A 27496-nucleotide genomic window follows, 5' to 3' on the forward strand; every position below is an offset into this window, starting at 1 on the left:
CAGGGGGTTGGAGACTGCATTGTGTGAGGACAGGCTCAGCCCTTTCAGGTGAAGGTGTCAGCTCCTCCCTCCCCACTCTAACCCAGGAAGACTCATCAGGATATGCAGGACACATCCCAACTACCTTTATGTCACTGTCTAGAGGGAAGTCACATACAGCCCAACTGTCAATCTGACCCAGACGTGGATTCCACAGACAGGCAGAGGCACAGAATGGTTAAGCAAGAAAATGCCAACTTTCTAAAGTGGCATTTTCAAACAGACAATTTAAAAACCAACTCTACGAAAAGATGTAATTTTAAATTGTGAGTTCAGAGACCCCAAACTTCACATCTCCATCTGCTCCCAATGGGAAACTGCACTTAAAATATATTTAAAGGCAGTCCCAAGGTTAACCTATGGGAGAGATAGTCCTTGCAGTAGTGAAAAACCTATTTTGCAGTATTTCACTATCAGGACATGTAAAACACACCAGTACATGTCCTACCTTTCAAATATACTGCACCCTGCCCATGGGGCTAGTTAGGACCTACCTTAGGGGTGACTTGCATGTAGTAAAAGAGAAGATGTGGGTCTGGCAAGTGGGTACACTTGCCAGGTCGAATAACCAGTGCAAAACTACATACACAGACACTGCAGTGGCAGGTCAGAGACGTGTTTACAGGGCTACTTATGTGGATGGCACATCAGTGCTGCAGGCCCACTAGTAGCTTTTGATTTACAGGCCCTGGGCACTTCTAGTGCACTTTACTAGGGACATACTAGTAAATCAAATATGTCAATCAGGGACAAACCAATCACCATTACAATTCAGACAGAGAGCATATACACTTTAGCACTGGTTAGCAGTGGTAAAGTGCCCAGAGTCCTAAAGCCAATAAAAAATGGTCAGACAAATGGGAGGATGGAGGCAAAAGGTTTGGAGATGACCCTGCAAAAAGGACCAGGTCCAACACACCCTAAATGGCCAGGGTATGCCCAGACGTGGGTCCAATGCTCACTCTGCCACTGGATTCATGCTACGCTGGCTGATAAGAGGTGATACCCTGAAAACAGTCCCAGGTAGCTTGTTTCCAGTCTAGGGAGGACCAGGCCTGGCAGTCTGGGCTAGACTCTTTCCATGGGGAGTAGAGTCAAGACGGATTTGCATATAGCTGGGTCCAAACTGGGGTGGCATGGTGAGCAAAAGAAGATGGATTCAACCCAGATCTGTGACTGGGGGTGAGTGTTTGAAACGTTTTAGCACTCCATCTATCATCCTTTTGTGTTACTAAAGTCACCCCAAGTAGCCAGGGTATGCCCAGGCGTGGGTCCCTTGCTCACTGTGCCACTGGATTCATGCTAGCTTGGCTGATGAGGGGGTGATACCCCAAAACCGGTCCCAGGGAGCTTGTTTCTGGTCCAGGGAGGACCAGGCCGGACAGGACTGTGCCTGTTGGGAACAGGGTCAAGACTGATTTGCATATGGCTGGGTGCAAACTGGGGTAGCATGGTGAGCAAAATAATGATGGACTCAACCCAGATCTGTGACTGGGAGTGAGTGTTCGAAAAGTTTCAGCACTCCATCCATCATCCTTTTGTGTTACTAAAACATCGATACACCCCAGTCGGAACATCACAAAACAGGTTTCACATAGACGCTTTTTGCATCTAGGGCCTTGTTAATATAATTAAATGAAACCACACCACCAGCCTTGGTGAGCAGTATGAAGTAGTGCACTCACTATGAGAGCCCAATGCAGAGTGATGGCTCTGGGTATCAGCGATAATCAGCCAGGTGCAGAAAAGCAGTAAAGCAGTTTATAAGAGTAAAATGTTATACCTTAGATGAAGGTAAACAGTGAGCAGGATACAAATTAAGAAAGCATACTAACTAAAGAGTGGTGTCAGAACATAATAAATAAAATATACATATTTATAGTTCCAGTTTACACCCACAGCAGCTTATGGAGACTAGAAGGAACAATACAGGAGAAGCTTATCTTCACCTGTAGCCTATGTATAGTCAGTGGTTATCCTGAAAATTTAACAAGGTTCCGGCCTTCGTGGACCAACACTGGACACCTCTGACTGACAGCATTTATGATACTATTTTAAAGAGGCCAATACCAAGTCTGTCCTAAGCCGTTTTAATTTGCTCCACGCTTGAACTGTATTGTATTTTCCTCTGGAAAGAGGAATATGGATGAAGTAATCATTTCGTAAATTGTGCATATTTAATTAAATAGATTCTAATGCTGTTGATAAACTAATCAATTATACCTAGAATACGTTTTGTCTTTGTTGAATGTTATGTTTTTCCATTGATCCTTAATTTAGGACTTTCTTATATGAAACATAGCTTCATAATAGTTTCTTACTGTTCTCACTGCTATTATTTATCAAACATTGATAAATAGTAACTTAGGTGACCTTTATTGTTTTAGAAAAATTATGTCTCTCACCTCAGATGACCATATTCCCTAAAGCGAAGTGACATCTTGGACTTTTATTCTGCACATTTTAATATACCTTGTTTACTGTGTCATACTCAGTGGACTGCAGCACACGTGCCTAAAACAAAGCTATGATTAGAAAAATATTTAATATTTTGAGATCCATGTGTAGAACTCTTTCACTTCTAAAAATGTCAAACATTTTTGAGAAAATAATCTCATCAGAAGAATTCCACTTTGTGTAAAATAACTGTGTTTGAGAAACAGTGAGAAATTTGGATTTGCTAATTATTTTGTGTTTCTTTCCCTTACTGACAGTATTCTCTTATGGATCTGCTTTCCAAAATGGTGGTTGGACAACCTCATTTTGTTCGGTGTATTAAGCCCAATGATAACCGTGAAGCCATGAAATTCTCCAAAGAACGAGTGCTAGTTCAGCTACGGTACACTGGAATTCTAGAGACTGTTAGAATACGGCGCCAAGGATATTCTCACCGCATCCTCTTTGATGAGTTCATTAAAAGGTAGGACTCTGCTAGACAGCTTGAACCAAGTCTGATTATAGTTGAATTTATCACTGTCTTATATGTCCTTGAGGAACTTTACACAGTGTTGTCACCTCACTTGCTACACTACATTAGTTATAACTTGCACCTTCTCAATGCACTGGTTATACCCTTGCATATCACATCAGTTACACCATTTGGAATCATAGCATGTATAGCAAAACCTATGACTTCACAAATCCCATTATTTGTGAGAAAGTGAATTGTAAAGTGTCGAGTTATAGTCAATGTAGGGTGGAAAATGAGGGGACAACACTGTGTACGGAGGTGCACATCACAGTAATATGAAGGTGTTGCGCAAAATATAAATGTAAAGTATAACTTTAGAATTTCTAAACTTTGTGTAGCATAAGTTTAGTTTGTAGAGACAAAATAAATAATGTTTTCCTAACTATAACAAAGGTTTAATCTTGTTTTGGACTTTAAATTTGAATTTATTTTCTAATAAAAATGTGAATTGAAGAGTCCAGTGTCCTCAAGTGGAGTGTTGTTAAGTGAAGTGGAGTGGAATGTTGTGCAGTATAGTGTCAGAGAGTGGAGTAGAGTGGAGTGGCATAGCATACAGTGGACTAAAGTGTCATAAAGTTCAGTGGCATGTGGTATAGTACATTGATGTGGAGTGCTCTACGGTGAACAGGCGTACCATACAGTCGAGTAAAGTGTTATAAATTGGAGTCACGTGTTGTACATAACAGTGAAGTGGTGTGCTGTACAGTGTTGGAAAGTGTTGTAGAGTGCTGTGCAGTGTAATGTAGTGTAGTGGCATAGAGTGGTGTAGGGCAGTGGTTCCAAACCTGTGGTCCGGGGACCCCCAGGGGTCCGCGAAGCCTCCTCAGGGGGTCCGCGGCTGTTCCGAAAATAAAAAAATATGAACAGATTATGTACCCATCTTTCAGTAATGACTCACTAGAGGGTCCCCAGATTCCAATAATGATTCAGTGGGGGTCCCCGGGTTCCAGTACTGATAAAGTGGGGGTCCACAGAAGTCAAAAGGTTGGGAACCACTGGTGTACGGGGTTGTACACTTTAGTATAGGGGCATAGAGCGGAGTGCAGTGTAATATAGTGGCACAAAGTGTAGTAGAGTCCTGTAGAGTGAATTTGCATGGAGTGGAGTAGATTGTGGAGAGATGTAGAGTGGAGTATTGTACTGTGCCATTGAGTGGGTTAAAGAGTAGTGGAGTAGAGTGTAGTGGAGTCCGGTGTAGTAGCAAAGCGTACAATGGAGTAGCATGTTGTGGAGTACAGTGTTGTGGAGTAGAGTAGAGTGGACTGGTGTAGCATACAGTGAAGTAAAGTATTGTAGAGTGTAGTGGTGTGTGGTACAGTGGAGTAGACTAGTGTGTTGTAGAGTGTCAGAAACTGCTGTAGAGTTGAGTAGGGTGCAGTAGAGTGGATTACTGTGTTGTACAGTAGAGTGGCAAGGTGTAGAGTAGATTATGGTATAGTATGGTAGAGTCATGTGACAGACTTGTAAAGTTCACTGGCACAGAGTAGTATACAGTGGAGTGGCACATGGTGCAGTAGTGGAGTACAGTGGATTAGTGATTCACAGAGTAGACTATGGTGAAGTGAGGTGAAGCAGCCTAGAGGGAGTTGTATAAATTGGAGTAGAGTGTTGTACAGTGCTACAGGGTAAAGTAGAATGCTGTGCAGTGGCATTGACAGGAGTATATTATTGTACAGTGTAGTGCTATACAGTGGTGTATAGTTGTAGAGAGGCCCTTTTGGACCTAGGTTGGTTCTCCATTTTTTGCTTTGTTTTATATTTAACACTTTACATGTTTTGGTTGACTTCACTTTTAACAGTGCCATTTTACACACTTAGGGGGTCATCATGACCCCGTTGGTCGGTGGAAATGTGGCGGTAGTACCGCCAACAGGATGGCAGTACATACTGGCACATTATGACATTGAAGCCAACCCGCCAATGTACCACACCGTGTAGTAGGGTAGTGTAAAGTTGAGTGGCGTAGAATGGAGTACGGTCAAGTGGACTGGTGTATTAGCATACAGTGGAGTGGCGCATAGTGGAGTGACATTGAGTGGACTGGCGTAGAGTGTAATAGTGTATAATAAAGTGGAGTGGCATAGAGAGGAGTGTGGTACTTGTAACAGATGTAGCGTGAAAGTTGGTGAGTATATATAGATGTAATGCGGCAGGAAAATAGATTATGAGGTGTAAATGGTAATTTTTGGTACTGGGGTAAATAGTGTAGGTTGTATTAAAGTTATAAGTGTTAAAATACTTAGGTATATATTCTGCTGTGTTATACTGTGGTAGCTTCATGGTATACCATGGTAGATGCTGATGATAAGGGACTATGGCCCTCATTCTGACCTTGGCGGTCGGCGGAGAGGCGGCGGTCGGACCGCGAACAGACCGGCGGTATTAAAAATGGCATTCTGACCGCGGCGGTCACCGCCGCGACCGACCGCCACTTCCCCACTCCGACAGCCACGGCGGTCATGACCGACGGGCTGGAGTCTGCGCACTCCGGTCCGGCGGTCGACCCAAGACCGTCAACGGTATCATGACCCTGCTTACCGCCGCGGTTTCTGGCGTTCGGGAACTGCCATGCAAACCATGGCGGTAGGCACTATCGGGGCCAGGGAATTCCTTCCCTGGCACTGATAGGGGTCTCCCCCACCCCCCACTGCCCCCCGAGTCCTCCCCCCACACCCTCCACCCCCCTGCCACCCCCCAGAGGTGGTACGAACCCCCTCCCCACCCCCACCCCGACATGCACATACACGCACCCCGACATGCACACACCCCCAACATGCACATATACACACCCCCTACACACACACATACACAACGGGGACACATACCCGCACACATACATGCCGACATGCGCACCCGCCGAACTACACACATCGCCCATAGGCACAGCAGCACTCCCCGCCCGCATGCACGCACTCACACACCCCCTCTACACACTCACACGCACACCCCCATGCACGCACACATCACACAACACCCCCCCACCCCCTCCCCTCACGGACGATCAACTTACCTTGTGCGTTGGTCCTCCGGGAGGCGACGGGAGCCATAGGGACGTGACCGCCAACAGAAGACCGCCAACAGAAGACCGCCACACAGAAATGTGGGTCGTAATTCTGGGGGCGGTGTTCTGCTGAGGTTGACCAGTCTCCACTTTCCCGCCGACCGCCAGTGTGGCTGCTGGCGGTATTCCGGCGGAACGCTCCTAGCGGTCGGAATACGCGCAGCGGCATACCGCCGCGGTCGGCGGTCTTTACCGCGGCGGTAACTCGGCGGTCTTGCGAAAAGACCGCCAAGGTCAGAATGAGGGCCTATGTGATTAGCTAATAGCTATCTTTACAAACTGTAATAATGCAGTCATGTAGTCTTAAGCACAGTTTTGCCGATTTGTGGCGTAGGCCCTTAGTTCTAGGCAAGTATTAGGTTTTATTGTTGTTCCCAACCTATTACAGAGGATCTGTGTCCCTAGATATACAATTTTGTTTTTTCTTTAATAACTCGGCAACTACTGTATGGATTTACACACATTCACAAAAAAGGCTCTTTCTGGACCAAGAGCTAACTTTCTGCCTAATTTGGTGTAGTTCTGTCCAGTGGTTTAGGATGTGGCTAAGTCTAAAATCTCTATGGGAAATTGCTTGGGGAAAAGTGTGTTTTGGGACCCCCCTTATTTTCTTGGCTCCTGCTTGATGAATCACTCTAAAAGTTTCAATACAGCAGCTGAAGTGGGTGGCAAAGTAGTTCTGAAAATGTGAAAATTCATCAAATGGTGCCAAGGTTATTAGCAAAACAAAAATGCTTTTCCTAGGGAAACTAGGTCCAAACTATAACTACCTACTGGCGATGGCTGAGACTAGGAGAGGCTTCCCTTGAAACTGTGTATCAATGCCTGAAGCCCCCTGCTTGGTTTGACTTGGACTGCTCAGCCACAGGCTTTGAACAGCTCGCACTGTGGTGCAGAGGGATCATGCTACACTAACCTAGTGATGCTTTGCAGAGTGAGGGAGCAACCAGCTGGTCCACTGCCCCTGAAGGTCAGTGACCCAAACTTGGGGAAAGGGGACCCCCGTCTTCTGGCCTGTGACACTGAAGGGTGGTTGGAGACACTGAACCTCCACCTGCCGACAGCGTATAGCCTTTTGTGGTGGTTTTACTTGATCAACAGCCTTGGAAGCCCCTGACGGGGCCTGCAGACTTCATGGGAATTCATATGACTGCCTCCCGCACTGTAGCACGCTCGGACAGTGCAGAGCTTGGGCCCCACACCATTGCTACATCATGGTGAAGACCAACTATAACCCTTCCTTGACAGCAGGGCAATCTCAGGCCCCAAACGATGAGGCGGCATTGGGGAACGGCATGCAGTACCACCTAGAGGCTGCCTTGGACCGACATTCCACCCAGTTCAAGCACATCTTGCAAGCTATACTGGCTACCAAGACTGCACTAGAATCCAAGATTGACTCAGTATCCCTGGATGTTGGACTGCTCCGTGCGGACCACAGTAGGCTGGCAGAGCAGGCGACGATATTGAATCCGCCCTGACTGGTGTACGGCCCACAGTGCACGATCTGCAGACCCAGGTGAATGACATGAAGGCAGATATTGGATCTTTGCATTGCAGAGCGGAGGACACTGAGAGACGCTCTCAGCATAACAATGTGCTATTGATGGGATTCCTGGAAGACACAGAGGGCCCTAATGTGGAATTCTTCCTTGAACGGTGGCTGCCCGAGACAGGCAAAGTACTGAAATTCTTCTCTATTGACCAAGCCCATCACCTGCCAGGCAATCCCCCTGTTCCTCCAGCTTTTTAGGATGAAAGGACCCTGGTCCTCAGAGAACTGCAAACTCACAGCCTACCCGGATTACACTGTGGAGGTGCAACACAAACACACCTCATACACTGCAGTGAAGTCTCAGCTGCACACCTGGGGCTTCAATATCCTTTGCTGTTCCCTGCCAAACTACGCATCATAGATGAGGACCAACCCACTTTTTCCCAATTCCTGAAGACACTTTGACCCGGCTACATGCGGAGGACCTAGCGGAGAAGCTGACTCCAGCCCAGGATCCTGAGGGTTCTCCTTCCTCAGCATCAACAGCAATGACCACACAAGCCTCACTCCACTCTGACTTCGGAACAAGCAGCTCGTGAACAAGTGCAGGGATTTGAGAGAGTTCTGCAACATCTCTGCAACCCATTGAGGCCCTGTGATCTGAGAGGGCTTCTGCCACCCCGGACACCGATGGACCAGTGGTCTCCACTGGTGACATCACCCGGGGTTTGACAATCATGCCCCGCATGGCTGATGACTTATGGCCTAGTCCTGTTGCCTCTCTAAGGCGGTAAGAACAAGTGGGTATTGATCAGCAGATGGGGGGACAGGTGAACAGATGTGGACCAGTGGGACTCTCACTGATGCAGAGACACATCTGGGAATATGCTTCTCTGGCACCCACATTCCAGCTTACCATAATGGACTGGCGAAGACTGATGTTTGAAATTCTGATTAGTTTGAGTGTTTACCTGTCTTATGGCAGAAGACGGGGTGTCTTTTCTGCTGGGGGAAGGAAGGAGGGAATGTTTACCTTGTTGTAGTTTATCTTGTTGCCTTGGGATCGGGGCTTCCTCTGCTAGCTTACTTGACCACCCTGCACAATCTCTGACTGGTAAGACACTGGGGAGGATATGATGGTGTTCAGATCGTGTTGAGCAGGCCAGCTCACTAATCACTGTTTCCTAATCTACCGCTCACATAGCTGCACCTAATACGCACATGACCCCACAATACAATTTCATGATTTGGAATGTGAGAGGTATGGCAACTCTCACTTAGTGCTACCGCCTTCACACCTATCTCAAGTGCTGTCACATACAGGTGGCATACCTCAAGAGACCCACCTGACCATATCAGAACTACATAAATTACATATGAAGTGGAAGGGCCAGGAGTATGGCACCACGGTTTTGGCTTATGCAATAGGGGTTCTCATTTGGGTTGCTCTGGGGTCCCCTTCGTCTCAGATGCTCACACAATTGACCCAGACAGCGGGTATGTCACTGTTAATGGGGCGACTAGGTGGCTGACCCCTGACAATGGTGGCTGTCTACGCCCCAAAGTCAGGCCTCCCGGCATCTATGGACAGGCTCTCACTGGCCCTCCTGCGCAACTCCCACACTCCCACCATATGGGGTGGTGACTTCAACTGCATCTGAGACGTGGACAAAACTCCCTCGATTTCCCCTCTTGCAGGGGCGGCCTGACACAGAACGACCTATCACATGTTGCCTCCAACATCCGGAAGAGCGCATATACTCTTTTACTTGCCAGTCTATGGTATACACGACAGCATAGACCTGTTTCTCTGCAGTGCCCCTTCCATTTCCGTGACCCCCCATGCAGAATATCTTGCCTGCACACTCTAAGAGGTGAGTGGGGCCCACCTGCCCCTGGATCCCAATGTGGAGACTGACTCACTCCTAGACCCCCTGTTTCACGAGAGCCTAGCCAAGAGCTTGACGGAATACTTCAAGCTGAACACCCGCTCTGCCTCAGATCGAGCGACCGATGGGACACTTATAAGGCAGTGATACAGAGGCACTGTACAGCTACTACATGGGGTGTCCAGCAGACATTGTGCAGGGACATACTGACCAAAGAGCAGGACATGCACAATCTAAAGACAGAACAACTGTGGTCCCCTGCTTGGCTTGATTCCTTATTACAGCTATGGAGGGAACATAAGGACCTAGAGCAAAGATTGTCGGGAGCTTGACTATGGCCACTACCTTGCTAGGCACATGGGGAAGGAGACCATGTGGGTAAGTTGCTGGCATGGTTTATACCCGACAATTACTTACATCCTCACTTGGGTGCGATACGAGCAAATGATGGCACAATTGTTAACACACAAGCTGACATCAATGCGGCATGATATATCCCTTTATGCGGCTTCACCGGGTCCTCTCGGTTTCACATTGCATGATTACCTTTGAGAGTTCCCACTCCCTAAGCTCAGTGCGACTGAGGTGGCTGACCTTGAGGCTCTCCTCCAGCTTGACGAACTGTGCCTAGCTATCTCACAAATTGCTCATAGTAAAACCCCAGGCACCAACAGTCTCCTGATAGAGTATTACTCCACTTATAGTATGATCTTGACGCCCAAGCTCCTGGAAGTTTACACAACTTTGCACGACACCAGGCACCTTTCTGACAAGCTCAGCAAAGCACTCATTGTGGTTCCCCGGAGGCCAGACTGTGATACCTCAGACATGCGATCATAAAGGCCACTCTGGATGCTCAATTTTGATTGTAAAAGTCCTGGTGAATAGATTACTTCCATTACTGGGGACCGTAGTGCATCAAGATCAAAATGGCTTCAAACCAGGGCAAAGTACCTTTATCAGCATCCATCAACTACTGTGACTCATATGGACTGACCTGGATGCCACTGGTGTTCCTATGGCGATGTTGATCGATGTTGAGAAAGCCTTTGACACCTTGGGGTGGGATTACCTGTTCGGAATACTTGAGGCAATGCGGATTGGACCAGAATCCTTGAGGTGGCTCAAGACTCTCTACGGGTGCCCGAGCACTAGAGTTAAGACTGTTCAGTACATCTCTGACACTTTCAATATTGTCCGGGGCACCTAACAGGGCTGCCCATTGTCCCCTTTACTCTTTGCCGTGGCTATGGAGCCATTGGCCTGCCGGCTGCGAATTCAAACAGATGAATTGGGAATGGGTGCACACAGTGTTAGTCAAATGGATCTTGATGTATAAGGATAATGCATTGATCTACCGCAGAACCTGGAATTCACACTGCAGCGGTGATGGAGCTGCTGGAGGAGTTGGGGGCAATTTCCATTCTAAACACTAACTGACCAAGTTCTGCTTATTCCCCTTCTACCCCATTACAACGCCTGGAGAGGCGATCTTCCTAGGGCACACCTCCAATGGCAATGCAACACTTCTAAATATCTAGGCATAAGGATATTCCTACCTGTTGGAGGGAATTCTATACAAGGTCCTTAGCTCAGTGCGTGGATCACTGTCATTCTGTACATCTCTCCCCTACTTGCCAGTGGGCCAGGTGGCCATCTTAAAGATGCTGGTACTGCCACAGGTATTGTAATACTTTGTAGCTTGCCACTCGTGCCCCCTTTCCCTTCTTCACTGAACTCAGGTTGCTACTGGTGGAACTGATTTGGAGCAAGGGGTGGTGTAGGGGTAGCACTAGATAAACTATACATCCCTTTGCTGGATGGCGGGCTTGGTGGCCCAACTTCATATTATAGTTTGTCACAGCCCAACTACGTGGCCGCTGCTGTGGCACGGATCAGCCCAACCTGGTGGGAGACCAGAGGTCACACACCTCTTGTTGGGGACTCCCATGTATATATGGCTCTTTTAATTTTGGCTTTATTATATAGCAAATTTTGGTGCTCTTTTGTAGTGGATATTTAATCAGTAAAGTGTTTGTATTTGTTATTTAGTTTTAAGTTTAATTTCAATGAAAGTTTTGTTTGGTGTTTATTTCTTTTAATGTTTAGCCCTTATTGGAATAATTAGTGTATATATATATATATATATATATATATATATATATATATATATATATATATATAGATAGATATTACCTACTAAGTGTTTTTTGTTTTGCTAATAACTTTGGTGCCGTTTGATGAATCTTCATGACATTTTCAAAACGTATACATTGCTAAGTTCAGCTTCTGTTGTGAAAGTTTTGGGGTGATCTGTCAAGCAGGGGCCGAGAAAAATGGGAGGGGTCCTAAAACGTGTTTTCCACATTTATTTTTCCATAGGACCTTTAGACACGCCTACAGCCAGGACCACTAAATAGAATTACACCAAATTTGGCACAAGGGTAGATTCTATTGCTCAGATCACGCTTTCTGTAATTTGGTGTAAATCCGTTCAGTAGTTTTGGAGTAATCCAAGGCCAAAATATATAGATATGTAAGGAGGCTGATCCACTGCTGATCGATACGCAGATCCAGAATCGGATTGGGCCGCAGCCTGACAGAAAAGATTTGGCTGCCATTTTGTTTGTTGCATCGGTTCAGTGGGAAAAGAAGAGAGAAAAAACACATAAGAGGTCAGGATACAGGTATCCTGTCCTCATAGGACACATAGAACGGTCCCTTAGGGACCCCTCGTGGGCTAAAATTGTGCAATTATTATTTCTTCATCCGATTCACGGATCCAGGATTTGTGAATCCAGAGAATTAAAAAAAAAAAAAAACACCCACTGTGTCCAAACTCATACTGCGCAGGGCCAAAGGCATGCATGGGTGCATGCAGAAGCTGTGGCCACCGGGCCTGTCCATCCAGGCGCTGCTTACATTCACATCTGTGCATGCCAAAAATATACATATATGCAACCCAACCAACACTTTTCAACATATTCGTCTTGTTCATGGCTGATGATCCTTCCTTAGTTTTTCCATTTATACCATTTCAAATTGAGCTATTCAGGTGCATTGTGGTTAATGTAGTCAGAATCAGCTTATAACTAGAAAGCAAACTGTTGACCTATGCAATTTTTGGCCATTAATAAACATTAATTCAAGTTATTATGCCGTACAAGTGTTGCTAAACAAGGTAGATAACATTTCTAAATAATAATCGAGAAATAAATAACGTTTAATACCTTTAATAATATGAATTACTGGAGGCGGTCGGACCTCGAGGGAACGCCAGCATTTAGAGCGCACTTCTGTCAAAAACCTACTGGCAGTCACCAGTAGGTAGTTATAGTTAGGATCCTACTTTTCAAAGAAAATGTGTTTTTTGACTTGGCTATATCTTTGGTGCCATTTGACAAATCTTCATGAAATTTTCCAAAATAAATGTCATGTTGGGTCTTGTTGTGCATGGAAAGTTTTGGGGTGATCTGTCAAGCGGGAGCCAAGAAAAAGGGGGTGGTCAAAAAAAGTGTGTTTTGCATGTTAATTCCCATAGACTCTTTAGACACGCCTGCAACCCAAACCGCTAGACGGAATTACACCAAATTTTGCAGAAATGTAGCCTGTGGTCCGGAGATCATGCTTTCTGTTATTTGGTGTAAATCTGTGTGGTATGTTTTGAGCTATTAAAGGAAATCCAACTTTGTACAGCGAATAGTCCCGATCTTGTGCTGAGATTTGATTGGCTGCCAACAGTTCAACCAGGAAGTGTTGGCAGCCATTTTGGGACTCAGCTCATATATATATATATATTATATATATTTTTTTTTTCCAACAGATCGCGCTCAAAAACGGGCTCCAGATGGCCCTAGAGGGGTGGTGCGTCACAACCGGCAGAGCACTCCGGTTAATTTTCATTCAAAATCAGAAACTTCCACAGTAACCGCACACTCAGGAATTCGCGTTGTGTGTTAATAAACACTATCTGCTTTTGAATTCCTGAGTGTGCGGTTACTGTGGAAGTTTCTGATTTTGAATATATATATATATATATATATATATATATATATATATATACACATAAATATGTACATATATTCACTTAAAAAAAATTAAAAACCAAAGGTTACAGGTAGGTTAAATGTACATGACCATAGAAATTCACCTGTTATCTCAAGTAACTATAACTCATGTCTAATGTAACTATGGGCCAGGTGTTCGAACCATCTGCTGTCTGAGACCAGTAAAATGCATTTTGCCATTGCCATGTGCAAAAGGCAAAATGTGATTTAGTAACTTGTTACTGAATTGCCTTTTTCGTTTGCAATTCAGTGTTAGGAAGGGGCGTGTTTAGGGCATCCCTTCCTAAAACCGAACAGCACAGGCATGTAGGAATGCTTTGTGATCGGAAATGAGGTCGCAAAACATTCGCAGATACTACCAACTTCAAGTTGGTGGTAACCATTTGCAAATGGGAAGGGGTCCCCAGGGGACACCTTCCCCTTTGTGAATGGGCATCCCCTTTGTGGATGGGGGCGTAAAACTGCATTAGAAAAAAAAATGCTTTATTTAAAAAGCAGTCACAAACATGGTGGTCTATTGCCCCCAGCAAGCCACCATCCCTGTGAGTGCGGCCATTTCCAATGGGGTCGCAAATTGCAACCTATCTCATGAATATTGATCAGGTAGGTAATTTGCGGCCCCATTGGGAATCAAAAACAGTGTGCTTTACACTGTTGTACATTTTGCTTTGCGACTCACAATTTGCAATTCCCAAAAGCATCGCAAATTGCGAGTTGCAAAATAAAATGTCATACATCTGGCCCTATATCTCGCGCCCCTGCCATGCACAGTTTTTTCATTAAAAATGTTACTGCAAATATTACATTGATATTATCACTGATGTTATCAAACATGTCATGTGTGCCTTAATTTGTGGGGTAATTATCAATGCATGGCGAGGGTGCGACTTATAGTTACGTGTGATAACTCTAACTATAACAGGTATGGTTTTGTACGTTTAAAATTTGAGCCTAACTATAATGTCCCTATGTTTTTTAAATTCTATTTCCTTACTATAACATCCCTGTAACCGTTGTTTTTTTCAGTGAATTTCCCAGCCTGCATCTGGAAGGGAAACAGAGGAAACCTCCGCTTCCAGCAAGTGAGATCTGTTTGACAGCTCTCACTTTCTGCAACTGGAGTGTTTGCTCTGACTTGGCGGGAGCTGTCAAAGCACCTGCCAAGTCAAAGCAAACAACTTTGTCTTTGGGGTGGGCACCCCGGGACATAGCAGGAGCCGACCCTGGGGGTGGCAGTGGCTCTTCAAGGGGGGCTGTGTTGTCCCCCTCTAACTTATACAGCCCCAGGGAGGTGGTGGTCACTGGGGCCGGGGGGGTTCGAAACAGACTCCTTTTGTTATTTAGATTTAGCCCCTGGGAAGTGGCGGTCCCTAGAGCTGCTGGGGCCACCCCTGCACTTCATTTGAAATTCTGCCGCAAGGAGGTGGCGGTCCGTGGGGATGCGGGGGGGGGGCAGAGTGCCCCCCTGGATTTCATTTGAAATTCTTCTCCAGGGAGGTGGCTGACCACAGGCCTGCAGGAGGAGTGGGGGAGGTTGGTTGCACCCCCTTCATTCCCTTATAAATTCCACCCCAGGGAGATTGCAGTCCTTGATGGTGCGGTTGAAAGGGCAGCCCTCCCCACATTCCATTACAAATTCTGCCCCGAGGAGGCAGCGGTCCCGGGGCTATGGGCGGGGCCAGACAGCACCCCGGCATTCCATTACAAATTCTTCCCCTGGGAGGAAGCGGTCCCCAGGGCTGCGAGCGGGCTGGGCGTCCTCCCTGCATTCCATTACTAATTCTGCCACTGGGAGGTGGTGGTCCCTGGGGCTGCTGGGGGGCTGGGCAGCCCTCCCACATTTCATTAGACACAAGCAGGTGGCTATCCTTGGGGCTGTGAGGGAGCCAGACGGCCCCGCATTCACAATTTCAATGGCCCGGGGACCTGCCCACCCTGGGGCTTCATTGAAACATGTGCACTTTAAAAAAAAAAGATTCCGTGGGATCTGCAGGTTTACCGCACCTTCTACCTACATTGTTTTTTAAAATGCACCACAGCTAAGGGGTCAGGGTAGCACTACCTTAGCCCCTTTTCTTTTTTTTAACCTTTTTTTCTGGCACTTGGCTGAAGCCCAGTCTCATCATGGCCACCAACACTTCCTTGTTAAAGTGCTGGCAGTCACTCAGATGTCAGCATGAGATCAGGAGGGTTTGCGCAGCCTATGCGTCCCTATATATACAAAACATATTTTTTTTTTATTTCTCAAAAGCTACTGAACAGATTTACACCAAATAACAAAAAGTGTGCTTTCTGGACCAAGAGCTACCTTTCTTCCAAATTTGGTGTTATTCAGTCTGGTGGTTCTGGCGTTATTCCATTTCAAAATCACTATGTAAAAATGCATGTGGAAAAAGTGTTTTAGGAACCCCCCTTTTTCTCAGCCCCGGTTAATGGATCACAACAAAAGTTCCAAACAAACGCTGAAGTGAGTGTCGTCTTTTTTGGAAAATTTTGTGAAGATCCATCAAATGGTGCAAAAGTTATTACCAAAACAAAAAATGCCTTTGCAATACAAACTAGGTCCTAACTATAACTACCTAGTGGCGACCACCACTAGGTAATTAATATATATATAATGTGTATATATATATATATATATATATATATATATATATATATAGTCCAACAAAACGGTCCTCATTGCAGCGCGCATTCCATGCTGGTGCAAGCGTGAGGAATGGACCTTTCCTCTCTAATTTTTTAGAACAAAGAATTGAAAACAATTGCAACGATGCACTCCAGGAAAGTTCATATGCTTTTAATTCAATCGTGTACATCACCAACCACTCGTTTCGACCTCCTCGTCTTGCTCACAGGGAGATGGAAACACAGTGGTGATGGTTGGTGATGGTTGGTGGTGTACACGATTGAATTAAAAGCATATGAACTTTCCTGGAGTGCAGCATTACAATTGTTTTCAATTGTTTGTTCTACAAAATAAATATATATATATATATATATATCTTATGATGTTTAAATCTGACTTTTATGATAGATAGATAGATAGATAGATAGATAGATAGATAGATAGATAGATAGATAAGTAGATAGATAGATAGATAGATAGATAGATAGATAGATAGATAGATAGATAGATAGATAGATAGATAGATAGATAGATAGATAGATAGATAGATAGATTAGTTAAGGTTAGGATTGTGCTTCCATAGGAATTTCATTTTTGTGTTGCTCATAACTTTGGTGCCATATGACGAATTTCCACAAAACTTTCCAAAAAAGTGCTACTTTTTGACTATTGTGTACATAGAAAGTTTTGGGTGACCTGTCAAGCAGCGGCCGGGGAAAAAGGGAGTCCCAAAACGTATTTTACCTTCTCATATTTCCATAGGAATTTTAGACACAGCTGTAGCTCAAACCGCTGACCGGATTTACACCAGAATTAGCAGAAGGCTAGATCTTGGTCTAGAAAGAGTGCTTTTTGTGATTTGGTGTAAATTTGTTTAGTAATTGACACTTGTATAGTGCGAGTCTGCCATTAGAATGGCATCATAGTGCCTTTCAATAATCTAGGAGTGACTTTCCGAATGTTTCGATTGCACACTGAAGTCTGATTCGGTTTTGTGGGGTGACTGTAACAATGTACAGCCCATCCCTCAGTGTAGAACTTGCCTGAACTACCCAGGAAAAAGAAAATTGAGCGGTCAAGACGATTGTAGCAATTTTTCACTCTGCAGTATTTTATATATTTCCAGAAAGTATTTTAATTGTTTAGATAATAATGCACATTTCCTGTCCCTTTCTAGTGATGTATCTAGCAAATCCAGCAACCTGTCTCTTCAGGGAAGTTTTGTTTGTAACAACCCACAGAAACAATGTTCCATAGGTTTATCATCAAAAGCTCCCATGATCTTATAAATAATACAAAAGTCGCTGCTGTAATGTTATAAGCAGCAATCATTTCGACACTGCGTACCGGACTTCTTGACAGAGGGGCCTACAAAGGGCCAACCAGTAATTTCCTGTGAGTTTACAAGTAATTTAGAAGAACCAAGCCCATGAGTTATATCACAGTTCTTACTTATAATGTAAGGGAATTAAAATCTAAAATTGGCATAAATTGCCAGCAGAACTATTAAATTAGTTATTTTCGTACTGCCAGCACTATAAAGTGAGGACAGCTGTGTGTTGCTAATTCTTTCTTGAATACTAAACCACATCTGTGCCCTTATAGTTATGAAATATGTTTTCCTTAAAAGTAAATTAACCCCAACCCTCCACAGTCAGAGAGCAAATTGTACATCTATAGGCAGAGACAGAACTAGTGATGTTTCTTTCAGTCAAAAATTAGGCTAGATAAGTACATTAGGCACAGAGCTGTAGATTGCATATTTTTTCTCTCAAAAGAAACAGGTCAAATGCTAAAGAGATTGCCATTTCTTTGTTCACAATCAAAAAGCCATTAGGCGAGTATGAACAAGAGCTTCCGAATGTCAGTAAACCCATGGATATCAAAGATTTTCTAAGCCAGCGAGTTAATTGGTATTTTGATCCTTTTCAGCAACTTAACAACAGAATAAATGAGCCAGCAGTTTTTGCCCCTTGATGTTTTCAAACAAATGTAGTAGGTGTTCTTCTCTCTCTCTCTCTCTCTCTAATAATGGTATTGTGTATACTCCCAGTGGGAAACATGAGGGCAGAGCAATGAGGGGCATGAGGCTGAGCCGTCCGAGGTCAATATGGATACGATTCTAAGAAGGTAAAATCGTGTTAAATGTCACTGCCCCTTTGTGCTTACAATGCTCTGTTTTCTTGAACTATATGGCTCCTGTCAGATCGTGAGGACCACAAATAATAGCATTCCGTGACAATTAACGAGCTTGTATGGAAGGCGAACAAGGGGATGTAGTGTCCAGTACTCAGTAACTAGGCAACTGAGATCTTGGTCCCGTAACTCTGGCCTGTCCTGGGACTTACTGGTACCAAGGACATCGGTAACTCCATGGGCGTTTTATATAGCACAAACTCGACCCGAAGGTATTGGAGCGCTTTACATGAGCATCAGTTACATTACACAAGGACACATTCATTTTTTGGAGGCACTGTGAGATTAAGGGCCTGATTTTGATCTCGGCGGATGGGTTACTCCATCACAACGGTGAAGGATATCTTGTCTGCCAAAATTTAAATCCCATCACATCCTATGGGATTAAAATTTTGGCAGACGGGATATCCGTCACCGTTGTGATGGAGTAACCCACCCGCTGAGATCTAAATCAGGGCCTAAGTGATTTGCCCAGAATCATAGGATGTTGAGTCAACTCCAAGGCTCGAACTTGGTTCTCCAGCTCCAAAGTTGGTAGCTCTGGCTGTTACACCACATCTTCTACAGTTTAAAGTGGGACCTTAAGGGTCTCCTTGGAAATGAGGAGTTACCAGAGAATTTAGTAATAAAGCACCCAGTTCGCCTGGTGGTTGCTCATTTCTCTCAGCTATTTCACCCTAAAGGCAGCTAAAATTTTCAGATAAAATACTCACCATCTGTGGATTTATGATGGTGTGAAGGTTGGAATTCTGATGCTTCGAATAGAGAGCTCTTAGGTTTTTGCAAATTTACTTGAGGGCTTAGGCTTGATAGTTATGGGAAAATATACAAAAATCTGAAATACATAGACTTCTATCAGGGCAGCTTCACCATTTGCCGTGGTTATATCTAAGTTCAATAGAAAGAGTGAATGTGATTGCATCTCTTTAGGTACAGGCTTGTCCCTGGATTTACATCTTTTCCTTGAGGTAACCGGCTGTTTAGTGTACCGTGCTTTTAATTAAAGCCAATATATTCAACCATAGGTATTTTAATGGGAAAGGTAACTTCTCATCTTCGAGTCTTTATTGCAGCTCTTTTTTGTACAAAACCCTGGCAATACATATATCTGCTTTTAAAATACCAAAGCATTAAATTATATGCTGTGTGATTGTGGAAAATTCAAGTTATACTGTTCTGCTCCATTTAAATGCATTCCATTTGTCTCTCTTTTCTGGGTTCTCAAGATTTCAGTTTCTGTGTCTTTTGTCCTTGTTAAGATTGACACAGCTTTTCCTCTTTATTGTGTTTGGCTGTGAGAGACCAGTTTTGGACTTGTCCAAATCAACCTGAGATTCTGCCTCTTCTTCTGGTTGTCTTAGTATAGTGTCCTAGTTCCTGTGCCTCCATTATTTATTTAAGACCTTCCCATCTGGATGCCACTGGTTCTTCCTCATTGCTACCTTTCATGTCTGCTACAATATTAGATATTTTAATCCTGGTTGAAAAGGTTAGACCCTCAATGCTGAAGTGGAATGATTTTGCCCTCTGGCATCCAGCTCTTCTTTAATCAGGCTCCTTTTCAACATATGTGGAATGTAGTAAGTATTTCCTCTCTTCCACCTGTCTTGCATTTGGCTTTCTGCTGCAAGCTAAGCCGATTTAATTGGGCATCGCCAAACCTTAATGTTTCTCACAACATAAAAAATCTCTACTTGACTTTGATGTTATTGGTTTTGCATTCCTTCTCCTGTATAACGTAACCTCTTGTCTACCCCCCCCCCCCCCAGCTGTGCTGGCTGCTGCCAGAGGCCCTCCCCCCATCCTTCCTACACCTCAACTAAGGACACCAATAGAAGAGAGAAGTTGTGTTGGTAGAACAGCTGCAGCTTATTAACATCAACGCCTCCACATAGGTTATCACAATATTTACAGTCATTAACATGCCCAGCATTGGTTATCTTGCAATGTAATGAAAACATCAGTTCATAACTGCTCAAGAGTATACTTTTAACTTTATTGCATATCAAATTTCAACTTAAACATGCCATGTCTCATCCTCACAGTTTTCAAGTCTGCCATTAGGTAGGTTGTCATAAATCACTTTCTGAATGCTGTGATAGCTTTCCTTCTGTCGCTACTTGTTACAGTGATTTGCTGATTCCCCTGCTACTCCAAAGTAGCCCAAGACTGAGAAAATGGACTAATTTGGAGCCAAGGCATTCCTCATCTCTGGAATTACCCCAACTGCACTAAGGCTGCATCGTGTATGATGAAAGGCCATTTTGGAGCATCCTAGTTTCCTGGCATCGCACCCAAGTCCAACACAATATCATTGATATCATGACTATACTGTCCTAATGATAAGAAGCAGTGTTATTTCCAGATGCATCCGTCAATGCAACACTATTCGTTGCAACCATTCCCCAGGCCACTGTTTGTCCTGATGAGACCCTAATATCTCTTTCAAGGGTCAAAACGTCATCGACAACCAACAAGACAGACCTAGGGTTTCCCTTTTTCCATATACAAACTCTTTTATGGATACATTTGGTTGTAAAAATTGGATGGAGGCTGTCTTGATATTTTACTGATTCACCTACCAATGATTGTTAAAATAACAGTGAATTCCTTCTTTATTTTTTGGTGTCTTTTCTTCACTTGTGGAGCACTTCCTCTCTCTTGTACCAATTGTCAAGGTGTTTAATCTACAAATTGCTTGGTTTTCATGGCAATGTGCAATAAATGTCTTTTGGTGCATTCAGTACTGGTGGTATAATAGATCATTATTATAATCTTGACAGAATTACCACTGTCCAGATGAAAGAATTGATTAATTGATTAAGTCAGTCGCAGGAATTCCTGCCTCATTGTAAAAAATTCTGGAACAAGTTTCACATAAAGGCCCATATTTATACTTTTTTAGCGCCGCATTTGCGCCGCTTTTTGATGCAAAAGTGGCGCAAACTTACAAAATACAATTGTATTTTGTAAGTTTGTGCCGCTTTTGCATCAAAAAATGGCGCAAATGCAGCACTAAAAAAGTATAAATAAGGGCCAAAGTGTGCTCTTTCAGAAGGTCCCAGAGTAAGCACTTGATATTGAGCAGTGCATGGGCAGGCATTTGTCGTAGTAAAAGGCTCCATTTATCTGAAAGCCTAGGAGCTGATAACTGTCAGGATGCACTAGGATGAGGTGGAAGACCAACGCTATATCTGCTTTTGCCATAAGGGCTCCCTTACCCCGTGCCCTTAGCATGTCAGTTGCATCGTCTAGTGCGGCATATGATACTGAGCATTTTTCCTGATCTGATCCGTCATTCACCAAACCTCCCTCTGGTTTTGACAGGCGATGAATGTGTCGAAATTGGCCTAGCTCCTTTTTGGGGATCATCCCCAATTGAAACACTATGAAATCTCTCAGTGGTGTTTTTTGGAGGGTCCTGCTAGGCGGTCCAATTCCTGCTCCTTAGCCACCTTCCTTCTCGCTACCTCAATATTATCGGCCACTGATTTAAGGTTATTACATACAGGGCTCAGAAAATGCACTGGACCACTCCATTGGCAAGTCTTATTTGATCAGGTCCAGCTATTTGTAATACTTATTCTGAGTTGACACTGAACAGGTGTTCTGTTCAGTTGAAAAGTGGAGGGCAATAAGGAATGCCTTTAAATCTTGTTCTTATGTCACATTTGCTCTGTGTTCACAGACAGAGGTCAAAAGTCAGTTTTTCTTTGTAAGGTGAACTGTGTGACCTGCTTCTTAGAATGTAAAATAAAAGGATATAGGGTGTCAGGTTTTTCCTAACACACAACATTTAAATGAGTAAGTCAACTGTGAAAACATTTCAAAATATATTTCAGTAGTTGTAACAGCCTTTTTAAATATTTTTCAGTGATGAAAAAGTATTTTAATAGGATGAAAACAAATCATAATACTTTACATGTTGATGTGTAAAGGATATTTTTTCTGAAACCCAATTTTCACAGATTGGTAATACACTATATAGTTTTATCAGTAAAGCTGTAAGTTAATGGAGAGGGTTTGAACATGTCTGTGTGTAGATGACAATATGTTACCACATCATAGTTTAGTAATGTATTTATTAAAATTGAGTGTTTAAACAAACTGAGAAACACTCTTGCCCTGATGGCAATGTTGTTAGTAAACTAAAAGAAGTCCTAGGTTATGTGGGTTAGACTTCATTGGCTTGTGGACTAGATTCTTGTGATGCATGCAACAAACTTTAGTCTACTTAATCAAACAAAAGAGGTTTTTTTGTACTGCAGAAATGCTGAGCTCACATTTTTGAAGGTGCAATCATAAGTGAGAATTAAGAAACAGGTGACTCTGTAAACTATTTGCCTAGAATCACACAATTTGAGACCTGTTTACGGGTCAAGTACATTACAGTCAGGTCGAGTAGATTATTTAAGTTACTCGACCTGCAGGTCTTGTTACATTTTTATGATTTTTCGAGCCCTGACATAGCCTTTATTCCTCTGGCCCCTCGTACGATACACGGAAAGGGCTCTTAAATTCTTTGCTAATAGTTGTGCATCAGCTTTCTTATAGTAATGGTTCAATAATGGTACAAGTTATCAGTATTTTAATGGTATGGGTGCCAGTCCCTCTACCCCGTGTACCCTTGTTGTGACATGGAGTTACTTTTTGAGGGGACCTTTTTCTCTTTGCTCCCTTTCTTTCTTTTGCAATCAGTGGCTGAGTACCCTCCCCTGCAGTGGATGCAGACGTGCTTGAATTTGTAGGCTGCCCCCCATTTGCAGACACCTTTTTCAAACTTCCAGCATGCAGCCGGTTGTGGCCTGGCATGTCTGTTACTCGAACACTGTTTCCCCTTACTGACACGCTGGTACCAATCTGCCTTTTGCTTGCCCCAGTATGACTGAGAGTACTGCTCATGTGAATCCACCCCTTCTTGAGCTGTGACCTTGTGCTCTATGAAACCAGCCACATCCTGATGATCCCAGTCAGTGGTGGGCCACGTCTGCATTTTCGCTGTGAAACCTTTGTCATACTTTAACAAAGCCTCCCCCTGATACTTCAGCTGCGCTGTCTGGAGGGGAGCCTCCTCTGTGTTGACCTCCTTGCTCTCTTTCTGCCCCTGCCTCTTGTTTGGCTCTGTGTCACACATCATGCCTCCTTCCTGGCGCAAGTATTTTTTGATCCTTGCCTTTTGCCAGTGCCGGCATCAACTGGGTTGGCCCCATTGGTCCTGATATTTTCTGTGTAGCACCCAAACAACCTGGTGATGGTGAAACAGTCTGCCAGTCTGTCTCAATAGCTGAGGGCAATGGGCTGTCCCTTTAAAGGAAAACCTATGTCTGTCCCTATAAGGGGAGGCTGGTCTTATCTGTACATGCACAGTCTCTGGACTACCTTGCAGAGGGTTGTTGGGTGCAGAGAGGGCTACGAAAGACCCAGCTCGCTGTTACAGTGAGTCCTAATTACATGCCCTGGGCAGCGTGCTCCTTATTAAGCCACTGCCTGCCTAACTTCCAATGCCGGTAGCTTGAATACTTGATAATCGGGCAGCACACTCATCCTATGCCACTGCCCACTTCACAGCTTACTTGCGGTTGGGCAATGTGGTTGTCCCATGCCGCTGCCTGCTTCACAGACTACTCGCCAGTCAGGTATGCTCCTTCCACGCCGCTGCCTGCTTCACATGTTACTTTGCCAGATGGGCAGCGTGCTCCTTCCCAGGCCACTGCCTGCTTGAGGATACCCTTGTCCCATACACCTTTTGTCATGAATGTGGCCTCCCCCCTCTCCTTAGTTTGGGTCATTTAAAACCTGTATGCCGTAGTCACTGGGTGACCACTCACTCCTTTCGTCGTGCTTTTTGCTGCTCTTAATGCTGCTGTGTCCCCTTTGTTTGCCATCTTGCAGAGGGGAGGTAACCGCTGCACCCTCTAGGTGCCTCCCGGGCCAGCAGTAGTTTCCTATGCAACTGGATTTCTGTGTAAATGGACCCTTGCTTTTGTCAGTCACATGTTGGGGAACTTTTTCAAAAGTCCTCAGACAGTCAGGGGTTACTGAACTCCGACGAATATATTTACCAATAGTGATGAGGGGCCTAACCTTACAGTTGATCCCAAAACTGACCATCAAGTTCACCACTTTAGCAGATGACTCTGAAGGCAAAGAAGTAAAGTGGTCCAATGCTTAACCAAGGAGGTTGCGTGGGGTTCAAAATGTTGTCCTTCGACTTGCCATCTAAAAGTACCTGCCAAGCCTTAAATCCCCCCTTTTCTACATATAAGTTACCCTTAAGGTAAGCCCTAGGTAATCCATATGGCAGGGTGCTATGTAGGTAAAAGGCAGGACATGTACATATGTGTTTTACATGTCCTGGTAGTGAAAAACTCCTAAATTTGTTTTCCACTAGTGTGAGGCCTGCTCCTTTCATAGACTAGCATTAGTAGATTCTGATCTGAAAGGGGTAACCAGGTCATATTTAGTATGGCCAGAATGGTAATAGAAAATCCTGCTTATTGGTGAGGTTGGATTTTATATTTGTATTTTAGAAATGCCACTTTTAGAAGGTAAGCATTTCTCTGCACTTAAAACCATCTGTGCCTTATAGTCTGTCTCCAATCAATGTCTGATCTGTGTTGGTTGACAGCTCCCTTGTGCATTTCACCCAGACAATCACAAACACAGGACCCTCAGCCACATCTGCATTCATCTGCATACTGAATAGGTCTTCCTGGGCTGTAAGGGTGGAAGGCCTGACACATACATTTCAAAGGCCAGTGGCCTGTCCTCACACAAAGGACTGATAACCCCCCACTCGGACCCTGGCAGACAGGACTGGGCTGAAAGGGGACCTTGTGCACTTCAAAACAACTCCTTGAAGTCTCCCTCACTTCAAGAGCATTTTTGGGCATATATTTTGGGTCTCTGACCCTACCAACTCAGACACTTCTGGACCTGCACCGGAACTCTGTCAGAAGACTTGCCTGGATGCCCAACGGACTCTCTGGACTGCTTTGCTGGAAAGGACTACTGCCCAGCTGTTGCCCTGCTGGCCTCTGACTGTGCTGGATGGACTCTGCTTTCCCCCAAAAGTGCTCTCCAAGGGCTTGGATTGAGCGTGCCTCCTGTTCTGAAGTCTCGGGGACAGTGAAGACTTCAACTACTAACTTTTTGCTAGTAGCCCACTCCATCGACTCCGGAACAACTTCCGCGATGCCAACAATGCCGCAGCCTGCTCCTGCTCCATGGACCTCACTGCATGCAACAACCACAGCCTGCAATGCAAGTCCGACGTTGCTACGACTCCGCTGACGACACTCAGGGTCATCGCAACACTGCTAAGTCGACCCATCACGTCCTGATGGACTGGAACCAGCGACCCCACCGGGTCACAAGAAATCGAAGCAGCGCAGTCGATGCCCCATCATCTCACCCTGCATCCAGACAGAACCAACGCCTCACCTCCACCTGCTTCGCAGAGCAGAACTGACTCTTCCCTCAGGGAAGAGCTGCACCGACCCCAGCGACGCCTCTTTCCGACTCCGTGCAACATCCTTGTTCATCATTTTCAAAAGGTACTGTATCAGGGGGTCCGTGTGACTCAGTGACCGGCAGCGGTGGTGTCGGATTATTGGAAAAGACTCAGTCAACGACACCGTGATAGTCCCAGTCAGAGCTATTGTGTTTCTAGGCACCTTAGTTGCATTTAGGGCCTGATTCTAACTTTGGAGGACGGTGTTAAACCGTCCCAAAAGTGGCGGATATACCACCTACCGTATTACGAGTTCCATAGGATATAATGGACTCGTAATACGGTAGGTGGTATATCCGCCACTTTTGGGACGGTTTAACACCGTCCTCCAAAGTTAGAATCAGGCCCTTAGTCTTTAAAAATTCATAACTTTGCTTGTGTACTTTGGATTTTCCTTGTTTTAACAGTATCTTATTCAGATAAACATTCTCTATTTTTTCTGAACCTGTGTGGTGTCTTTTTGTGGTATTTTCACTGTTCTATGGTATACGTTCTGCATAAATACTTTACACTTTGCCAGCTAAGTTAAGCCTAACTGCTCAGTGCCAACCTACCAAATGGTGGGCACAGGATAATTTGGATTGTGTTGTGACTTACCTTAACTAGGATTGTGGTTCCTACTTGGACAAGGGTGTAAACCTCTGCAAACTAGGGACCCCATTTCTAACAAGTGTCCAGTGAGTACTTTTGTAGAAATTGTGGGGCTTTAACTTTATCACACAAAATTAAGTAAAATAATTACTGTACACAATTTAGCAGAGGGCAGTTATTTGTGCAAAAATAGCAGTGAAACGCTTGATATGTTAGTGAACACTCTTTTTTTGATGCAATACATTGGCCCTTGGCAATATGTGGGTGGGGCATTATGATGCCTGGAAGGTTACTCTCTGTCACAGCCAAATGACTAGCCCACATGTGTCACAGGCAGTTAGACCCAGGGCTAATCTATTTGGCTGCGAGTGGCCTGATACAGGGACCTACTCGAATTGGTTAAAGGATGGTCAAACAGATTGCAATCTGGATAGCCTTTATTTTATTCATCCATACAAGAACCTGAGTTATGTGCAGTCTGATTGTTTACTGGCAGCCAATCATAATTGTTACGGGTTACCCACATCTCTGTGGACTATGATTTGCATGCAGAAGGCACATAAAGCATGAACACAGTTGTGTTTCTGTGTTTGGGCACACAGGCCCTCATTCTGACCTTGGCGGGCGGCGGAGGCCGACCGCCAAAGTCCCGCCGTCAGGTTACCGTTCCGCGGTCGAAAGACCGCGGCGGTAATTCTGACTTTCCCGCTGGGCTGGCGGGCGGTCGCCTTCAGACCGCCAGCCAGCCCAGCGGGAAAGAGGCTTCCACGATGAAGCCGGCTCGGAATCGAGCCGGCGGAGTGGAAGCTGTGCGACGGGTGCAGTTGCACCCGTCGCGTATTTCACTGTCTGCGCAGCAGACAGTGAAATACATGTAGGGGCCCTCTTACGGGGGCCCCTGCAATGCCCATGCCAGTGGCATGGGCACTGCAGGGGCCCCCAGGGGCCCCGCGACCCCCCCTACCGCCATCCGGATCTCGGCGGTCCGACCGCCGGGATCTGGATGGCGGTAGGGGGGGTCGGAATCCCCGCGGCGGTGCAGCAA

General features: G+C 44.9%; 1 protein-coding gene across 1 annotated transcript in view; it reads left to right on the forward strand.

Moving 5' to 3' along the window:
* MYO3B (myosin IIIB) overlaps positions 1-27496 on the forward strand; it is a 1099693-nt gene that overhangs the window by 629929 nt on the left and 442268 nt on the right. The window contains exon 18 of the mRNA XM_069221545.1: positions 2754-2959. Within this exon, the coding sequence (XP_069077646.1) occupies positions 2754-2959 (206 nt within the window). The remainder of the gene's footprint in view (positions 1-2753; positions 2960-27496) is intronic.

This window comes from Pleurodeles waltl, chromosome 3_1 (assembly GCF_031143425.1).
Source record: "Pleurodeles waltl isolate 20211129_DDA chromosome 3_1, aPleWal1.hap1.20221129, whole genome shotgun sequence".
NCBI lineage: Eukaryota > Metazoa > Chordata > Amphibia > Caudata > Salamandridae > Pleurodeles > Pleurodeles waltl.